Source organism: Oryzias latipes, chromosome 17, assembly GCF_002234675.1.
Source record: "Oryzias latipes chromosome 17, ASM223467v1".
Lineage (NCBI taxonomy): Eukaryota > Metazoa > Chordata > Actinopteri > Beloniformes > Adrianichthyidae > Oryzias > Oryzias latipes.
The window spans coordinates 12,192,667-12,201,780 of NC_019875.2; the positions used below are offsets into that span (position 1 = coordinate 12,192,667).

The window sequence follows — 9,114 nt, forward strand, 5'->3', positions numbered from 1 at the left end:
CGCCATTTACCATTTGTGTGGAATTGACCCATAGCTAGGCCTTTGTTTTCATGTGCCTCTCTAATGAGTTGTGTAACTACACCAGTGTGCTCCAAGCAGCCGGGTGCTCCAGGAATCCCCCCCTTCTGCACTGAAGGGTCGATGTAGTCATTTTTGAGGAGGAACTCTGTCAGTCTTCGTGAGACGATGCTGAAAAACACCTTCCCTTCAACACTCAGCAACGAAATGGTTCGAAACTGGTTGATGTTTTTCGAGTTATCCTCTTTGGGGATCCACACTCCTTCAGCCCACCTCCACTGGTCAGGAACTCTTCCACTTCACCAAATCACCCTTAAGATTTTCCACAGGTGTCTGATAAGTTGTGGACAGCGTTTATATACCACATAAGGTACACCACTGGGGCCTGGGGTAGATGCTGAGCGAGCTGCCTTGATGATCTCCTCAACCTCTTTCAGGCTTGGCTCCCTCAGATTGAACTCAGTTGTAGGTGGGGCGTGGTTGATTAGATCTTTGTTGGGCTCCAGTTCTTGCTCTCTCAGGGGTTCACTCACTGTGTCCTGGAGGAATTGGTTCACTTCCTCTGTTTAACACTCAAGCTGACCGCTGCGCTTGTCCCCAAGGAGTTTCCTTGTGAAGCCGAAGGGATTGGCGATGAAGGCCGCACGCTTCCTGGCTCTCTCTCTACCCCGTCTCCGGTGCCACTCAGTTCTGCGTAGGCTCGTCAGCTGCTTTCGCAGGATGTTTTTCAGCTCTGCTAATTTTCTTTTTTCCTCCTCAGTAGCTGTCTTGTGCTTTTTCTTGAGGGTTACGCAACTCCTGACGCAGGTGATGTATCTTAGTAACCCTGCGGTTCCTGGTGTAGGGGGTATGCTTGGTCTGTCCTTTCTCTATGTGGCCAAATCCTTCTGCAGCATAGCTAACAATGATGGTAGTCATCGTTTGGAGTTGGCTCTAAGCATCTCCTTTGGCGGCGGCTTGGATGATGTTGGACACATCCTCATCAAACGGACGCCACTCACTCCATTTATTGGCTGGGGGCCACTTAATCCGCTGCTGCGGAACTACTCAGCTGGGGTTGGGAGGCTTTGGTCTGTGGAGGGACTGGGCTCTGTGGTCGTCTCCCAAGTCTCACCAGGTTTGAGACCTGTGCGTTGCGCCTCACTTTCCCGCTCCAAGCATTTCATTCTGGCCTGGTGGATTTTTAGGCCACGATGATTCTTGCACAGCTTTCTGCAAATACATATCACGTTTGTCATTTGTCCGTTTGCATGAGTTCTTAACCTTAGTTCCGTCCGGATGGAGATCTCATCCTACCCCCCTCTCGGGTATCTCTTTGTAGGGCTTTCCGTAGCTTGTTTGGGTTCTCTCTCACGAAAGACACAGGCTGGGGTGCTAACCCATACTGTCCCAGGTGCCGTCTTTCCGAGTTACCTCTAAATTGTAGGTGGGACCGTTGGCGTGGAGTAAGCTTCTGTTTATTTCCCATCATGCCTTTGATTACACTCCACTCTCATTTATCGCTTTAATCAAAGTCCTTTTAAAATAATGTGACAAATACGCAACAGTAACACCAGGTTTATAATATTTTCCACATTGTAGAAGAGAAGGTGGAATTGTAAGAACAGAAACCCAAATTCACAAAGGTGTTTCAAAGAAACAAGGTTTTTTTGTACTTGCTGAAAGTAATCCCATTTGTACAAACATCATAGATTTATGATGTTTTCTTTTTCTGTTAGTTTCAGCTGAACTGAAATATTGTCACACTTTTCCTCACTGCAGTGCAGCTTCTGTTCCTCCACCAGAGGGCGACATTTTGAAGTGGGCGGGGCTCTCCTTCAGCTCTGCATTCAACATTCAGTCAACAAAAAGTGGTGCTGTGAAGAGAACAATTGTCAGAGTGAATGTTGAACATCAGCTAGTTTCTCCTGTTGATTGAAACCTTGTTGTACAGATGGAACATTGGCTGTGGATTCTTCTTGCTGCTCTTTTCTTTGGTAGGACACAAAGATCAACATGTTTCCTCTTCAAACACTTCAACACATTACTGAGCAGTACATTAAGAGCTGTTAAAGCTGCTGATTGTTGTCCTTTAATCAATCATCTTTATTGATTCATCTCTTCCTCTGCATGTTCTGTTCTTCTTCAGAGTGTAAAGGAGAAGACGGCCCACAGTGACAGGAAACAGCAAAACTCTGTACAAAAACTCGCAGTCAACACAATACTCCACGTTATCCACTAGAGGGTGCTCTAAATGTAATCTTTATCCCCATTGTGAACTCATGATTTCATTGACCTCCAAAGCTTTCATGTTGTAGGAGAGGTTCGAGAAAACACTCGAAACTAAATAAAGCTGTAGAGAAAAGTAAAACATTGATTAAAAATCAGTGTTTGTGTACTAAAAAGCTAGTTTACAAGGTGAAAAAGAAAATTGTCTTGATGCTGACGCAAACACTTTGTGATAGAAAGGCTGTCCGAAATGCCACAAAGAAAACTAAAGCACAACAGTAAACACATTTTCTACAGTTCTGTGATGTTCATAAAGTCAGGATCTGAAAATGCCAGACTCATCTGAAGAAAAGAAAACTATCTCAGAGTAATCTCAGAGATCTATGAATAGAATAAAAGCTCAAAGTTTATCTATCTCAGGGAGGAACTTTACAGAAAAGACAAGAGAACTTCTAAAGGCATTGAGTTTTCATCAATGAAGAACATCGCACCTTTAGGCAGACTGTTAACAAGGAGAAAAAGGAGAGAGAAGAGGAAGAACAGATGAAAGAGCAGATGGAGAGATTGAGGGAGGAGCTGAGCTGTTAGTGAACAATAGAAGAGACACAAACTTCCACTTTCAACACAGTTCAACACACAAAAGCCAAACATCAGCTTCATCCAACATGCTGTCTGTGCAGACATCTGTGTTCACTCTGCTGCTTCTAGTCATTGGAACAGGTTGATGGGATTCTTTCAAAGATCCATTTCAGCATTTGATGTTTGTCCATCACTGATCTGACTTCTCTCTTCCTTTAGATGTCAGCTGTGAAGAACTCACTGCAGTCAAGAAGGAAGAGTCCACTTTGGAAGGAACTTCTGTCACTCTGTCCTACAAATATCCCAAACTATCAACGAGTGATTATTTCTTCTGGTATCGACAGTTTCCAGGAAAACCTCCAGAGTTCTTCTTCTCTCACTTGGGTTCAAAAGCAACAATACAGAGTTTGGATCCTAGATTTTCTCATGAAGTGAAAGATGATGATAAACTGATAAATCTGCAGATCTCCTCTGCTGCACTGACAGACTTTGCTGTGTACTACTGTGCTGTGCAGCCCACAGTGACAGGAAACAACAAAACGCTATACAAAAACCTGCAACAACACAATACTACACAACATCCACATGAGGGCGTCAAACACTATGTAAGCTCTGATTGTTGAATCATTGAACCGAAAACAAAGACAACAGAGAAATGAAGCAGTAAAGATCAGAGACAGAGCTGCTGTGGAAGAACTAAACTCTTTGATTGGTTGAGCTGAACTGAAAAAGAGCTCATTGGCCCCGCCCACTGAACTTCAGGTCATCCAGTGACATTATTTCTTCTTCATTGTGCTGCAGTGGAAGAACAGAGTTCATCTGCTGTCTGTGTGGCTTCAAGAACTCCAAAAAAATGTTGCTTTACCTCTTTTTGCTTCTATCTCACATTCTAGGTGAGTTTAAGAACAGAGATTCAAGTTTGCTTGAAGCTGCTGCATCAACTCATCATCTCATTCATCTAATGGCTTCATTTTCTCCACTTTTTTCAGGACTCACAGCTGGAGACACAATATTTACTTACCAGGACCAACTTAAAGAACATGAAGGAAAATCTGTTACAATGAAATGTAACTATCAGACAAGTAGCAACTATGTCCTACTGTACTGGTATAAACATGATTCTGACCTTCAGGCTCCTCAGTTTATTCTCTGGAAAGGAGCAAAAAGTTCCACGAGAGAATTTTTTCCAGATAAACGATATGAATCCAGAACAACAGACACATCAACTGAACTGACCATCAGAAAGTTAACCCTGGCAGACACAGCTCTCTACTACTGTGCTGTAGACACACAGTGATCCAAAGTGTAGAAGAGACTGTACAAAAACCTGAAGACAGATATGGGACTACTCTTCAAAGAGGAGGGAAGTGGTTTTCAAAGCACAGCTTCATATCAGATGGATTCTGTTCATTCCTGTTTGATCAGAGTCTCTGTGGTTACAGCTGCTAATGAAACACTGTGGGAGGATTCACATGAGCAGATGAGCCACATCAACCAATAAACATCTACATAAAGGTTCAAAAACTCACAGTTCATCAACACAAACTTTGATGTAGATTAGTTTCAGTTCTGATGATGAAGAAAGGTAAGACTTGGAAAGAATGTAAACATTTTTATTTGTGTTTATCACATAAATTCATATAAAACATAAACCAGTAAACCTTTACGTTTGGTAGCAATCCTAAAACCCAAAGCATGAAATGAAAAGTGTTGAAATCCTTCAAAGTTTTGGATGTCTTCTTGAGTACATCTATACAACCGTAACCCTTGTACTATCCTAGGCACGTTAACATTGGGAGTTGGGTCATCTAGACCTACTAGACAGTGCTCTGAACCTTTTTTCTTCAATTATTTGTGATCTTCACTGGTGTCCATGGATTACATGAAATCTTTCCACCTTTATCCACCTTTGTCATGGTAGGAATAACACATCAATGTAAGGGTGGGGTCATCTAAGATAGCACAAGGGTTAAAAACTCCAGATGTTCTGGTTGGTATCTTTCTATGGCAGATCTTTCAAAGAACTTTCAGAATTAAACCTGCAGGCCAATTTCTCCTACAACTTTGGTGAAATTTAAGGACCACACCTTCCTGCTTCCCTGGAGGTTCATCAGGTGATTCCACTGGAGTGCTCATTTTTAGGAATATAAAGGGACGTGAGGACAAATCCAGCGACTTTCTTCCAGCTGCCTGAAGGTCCTGGGAACCACGGCAGCAGATTCTGAAACCGCCGCCTTCAGATCTTCACAGCGACGCTCATGAAGCTCATACGCAGAAGGACCATGTTCAGCCTGCCTTCACAAGCTGCTCTACTATTATTCTGACGTAAAAGAGAAGCAACAGGGAAGAAGACCACGCCCACATCTCGGTGTTACCGGTTGCACAGAGTCTCCTCCCCCTTGTGCAGCATCATGTGGCTCCACAGGTGTTCGTTGCGGCTGAACGTCTTCAGACACACGGAGCAGATGAAGGGCTTCTCAAACTCAAACTTTATTTATTTATATAGTGCCTTTCATTTCAGTTAAAAACACAAAGCGCTTCACATAAAAGCAGATAAAACAGTCATAAAAGCCGAAGATTGTTAAAAACAGCAAACAAAGGACAATCACACAAAGATGGGACCCCTCCATCACCCCCCCCCTCCCAACCCACCCACCCACACCCCACCTACCCAGTTCCCCCCGTAGAACCCTGAACAGAAACAAAGAACTGCAGCTTAAAGAAGGTCTGGCTTGGTACTGCTGCGAGGAAACAATATGATATGATGGGGATCCATTTATTCCAAGGCCCAGCCCGACCACTGGGGTCAGTACTACAGCGCCCGCCCAGCACAGAGCAGCCCAGGGCCCACTCCATGGCTATTAGACCACGGAGCGGGACCCCAGCCCGCCCAACGAGAACAGGCACTGCAGCAACAGCACCCCCTACAGGTCAAGCCAGTGGTGCCCCAGAAAAATGGATCCCCAAGAGGAAACACTGGAGTTAAAAACATCAGAATAAAAATTATCATAAAATAACAACAATAAAAATATAAAAAATATAAAAAATAAAAATAAAATAAGATTTAACAATTTTAGTAATTAAAAAATAAAATACGTAAACTGATTAAAACATAACCTACGTATCATTGGTAAAATAACAATAAAAAGAATAGCATATTAAAAACAGAGATAATAATAGTCCTTACAAATAAATAAATGAATAAATACGTAAATAAATAAATTAATTAAAAAATAGATAGATAAAAAATAAAAAGACATAGGAAATGTTCAAAGTCATTTAAAAGCCAGACTAAAAAGATGGGTCTTGAGCCTCTTCTTAAAAACCTCTACAGTCTCTGCGGCCCTGAGGCTCTCTGGCAGGCCGTTCCACAGGCGAGGGCCGTAATGGCAGAACGAAGCCCCACCGTGTGTCTTGGTCCTCACCTTAGGGACAACCAAGAGGCCAGTGCCAGAGGACCTCAGGGTCTGCGAGGGTTTCGTATTTTAAAATAATATCATTTAAATAAGAAGGCCCAAGACCATAAAAACATTTATAAACCATTAAAAGAACTTTAAAATCAATCCTGAAACGCACAGGGAGCCAAGGCAGCGATTTTAAAATAGGTGTAATGTGTTCCCGCCCTCTGGTCCTCGTCAGAACTCGTGCCGCAGAGTTTTGTAATAGTTGCAGATTTGAGATCGACTTTTTCGGTAAACCAGAGAGCAGGGCATTACAATAATCTAAACGACTAAAAATAAAAACATGCATTAGCACCTCTGTGCTGGCAAGAGAGAGGAACGGGCGGACTCTGGCAATGTTTTTAAGATGGTAAAATCCTGTTTTCACAACGTTTCTGATGTGGGGAATAAAATTCAGCTCAGAGTCAAAAAGAACACCCAGGTTTCTCACACATTGAGAAGATTTAAAATTCCTAAGTTTGGGTAAAATCTTCTCTCTCTTGTCTTCAGGACCAATGATTAAAACTTCAGTTTTGTCCTGGTTGAGCTGTAAGAAGTTTTCTGCCATCCACAGCTTTATATCTAAAATGCAGTTTAAAAAAGTGTTGACAGGTTCAAGGTCATCAGGAGACACGGCGATGTAAAGCTGTGTATCATCAGCATAGCAGTGAAAGTCTCCTGATGACATCCCCAAGAGGCAACATATACAAGTTAAAAAGTATTGGAACCAAGATTGAACCCTGGGGAACCCCGCAACTTATTTCATGGACTCCTGAGGAACGAGTATCCATACTTACAAAAAAATGGCGATCTGTGAGATAGGAGTGAAACCAGTTAAGAGCAGTTCCTGAGAGGCTGACCCGACTCCTTAGTCTGTCAAGTAAAATATGGTGATCTACCGTATCAAAGGCGGCACTTAGATCTAGCAGCACCAGAACAGAAAGTTTCTGCGAGTCATAAGTATTTCTGAGATCATTTAAAATTTTTAAAAGGGCCGTCTCAGTACTGTGATTTGTCCTAAAACCAGACTGACACTTTTCAAGAACATTATGTTCATTTAAAAAATCATGCAATTGAATAAAAACAAGTTTTTCAATAATTTTTCCTAAAAATGGTAAGTTGGACACAGGTCTGTAATTGTCCATGATCTTTGGGTCCAAGTTACTCTTCTTCAGAAGGGGCCTCACCACGGCCGTCTTACAGGCAGAGGGGAAGACCCCAGTCTGAAGAGAGCAGTTAGCTATGTTTAAAATCTCGGACTCAAAGAATTTATAAAATGTTTTAAAAAGAGAAGTGGGAATAGGGTCTAAAAGGCAGGTTGTAGTGTTTGCTTGGGAAAAAACTCGACCAAGCATCTCTGCATCAACCAGGACAAAACTCTCCAGTGTTTCCTCGGGTAAAGACAATGCCACTGACCTGCTAGGATTACTGTTATGTACCGGTTGAAGGTTAGATCTAATAGCATTGACTTTACTCCCGAAGTGGTCAGCAAAGTCCTCACATGCAGTTTGTGAGTGAGGCATGATAGATTTATTAAAATCTTTGTTTAATAAAAAATCAATAGTCTTAAAAAGAAACCGGGGGTTGTTTTTATTATTTGTGATGAGATTAGAAAAAATAAAGTGTCCTTGCCTGTTTAACAGCGTGGTTGTACATTTTTAGTTGATCCTTTAAAAAGTCATAGTCGACTGTTAAATTAGTTTTTCTAAATTTTCTCTCTGCTTTCCTACAAATTCTCTTCAGATTTAAAATAGCACCGTTTCTCCAAGGCGTCTTCGGATTATGTTTCAAGATTTTTGTTTTCATTGGAGCGGCTGTATCAATGGCAAACTTAAGTCTGTCAATAAAATCATCAGTCAGAGAATCGCAGGACAAAGGTAAAATCTGAGCAGGAGTTTGTTTTAAAATGTCAATAAAATTTTCTGCCACTTCAGGAGTTATATATCGCTTCGTCACAGTTCTCACTGAGGCCTCTTGCTGGATAAAACCAGTCACCTTATAAAACACACAATAATTGTCTGACACAGCCAAGTCAACAACAGAGGACACACCAGCAGACAGGCCGTAGGTTATGACCAAGTCCAGGGTGTGTCCTCTGTTCTCGCCCGTGTGGACTTTCTTGTGGCACGTCAGATTGTTGCGGTTGATGAAACCCCTCCCACAGGTGTCGCACAGAAAGGGTTTCTCGCCCGTGTGCGTCCTGGCGTGAGCCGTCAGGTGAGTCTTCTTGATGAACCTCTTCTTGCAGACTTTGCACGAGTAGGGCTTTTTCCTGCTGTGGTTCCTCATGTGCCGGCTCAGCTGGCCGTCCTCGCTGAAGGTTTTGGTGCAGAGCCTGCAGGGGAACTGCCTCTCGTCCGTGTGCACCTTCATGTGGCGCAGCAAATCCCCCCTCTGGATGAAACTCCTCTCACACAGGTGACATGGGAAGGGCCTCTCGCCCGTGTGAGCCATCATGTGGCGCCCCAGGTCGCTCTGCTGACGGCATCGCTTTCCGCAGATTTGGCAGAAAAACGGCTTTTCGCCCGTGTGGATTCTCATGTGGACCTTCAGGACGGAACCGCTTCGGAAACATTTCCTGCACACCTCACAGAAGTTTGACTTCTCACCTGGCTGTCTATGCATTTCTGTAACATCTGAGAGTCTTCTCAGAGTGGAAGGAGGAGACCCGATCCTGCTGGGACTCCTCCATGCTGACCTCTCACCTGCATCCGTCTCTGGCAGAGGATACTCTTCTGCATTTATGTTCCAACAGACACTACTTCTCCATCTTTCTGCAGCTTCAGTCGATTCAAAGTCTTCTAGCTTGACTTGTTGTGGATTGTTGGATTATTCCAACACTGCATGAACACAGCATTTCTCTAATTTT

The 9,114-nt window shown here is 43.0% G+C and overlaps 1 protein-coding gene and 1 long non-coding RNA gene across 2 annotated transcripts; one reads left to right on the top strand and one right to left on the bottom strand.

The window, feature by feature from the left end:
* The first annotated feature begins 1,133 nt into the window (after positions 1 to 1,133).
* On the top strand, positions 1,134 to 3,107 carry LOC110014073. The gene is made up of 2 exons (XR_002289221.2): positions 1,134 to 1,994; positions 2,147 to 3,107. It is a non-coding gene; the product is annotated as an uncharacterized LOC110014073 (long non-coding RNA).
* A 2,069-nt stretch (positions 3,108 to 5,176) lies between these two features.
* On the bottom strand, positions 5,177 to 8,786 carry LOC101169515 (gastrula zinc finger protein XlCGF57.1-like). Its single transcript, XM_004085331.3, has 3 exons — positions 8,297 to 8,786; positions 5,477 to 5,496; positions 5,177 to 5,251 (listed from the first exon to the last, which is right to left on the bottom strand). Exons 1-3 carry the CDS (start codon positions 8,784 to 8,786, stop codon positions 5,177 to 5,179), a joined length of 585 nt encoding a protein of 194 aa, XP_004085379.3.
* Positions 8,787 to 9,114: the final 328 nt, after the last annotated feature.

Excerpts from the sequence above, each read along its gene's own strand:
- LOC101169515 (XM_004085331.3), bottom strand. The coding sequence starts at position 8,786 with ATGAGAATCCACACGGGCGAAAAGCCGTTTTTCTGCCAAATCTGCGGA. Across the intron at positions 5,497-8,296 it reads AACCTACGGCCTGTCTGCTG|GGTTCTACGGGGGGAACTGG; the intron begins GTGTGTCCTCTG and ends GTTTCTGTTCAG. Across the intron at positions 5,252-5,476 it reads GGTTCTACGGGGGGAACTGG|ACGTTCAGCCGCAACGAACA; the intron begins GTAGGTGGGGTG and ends GTGTGTCTGAAG.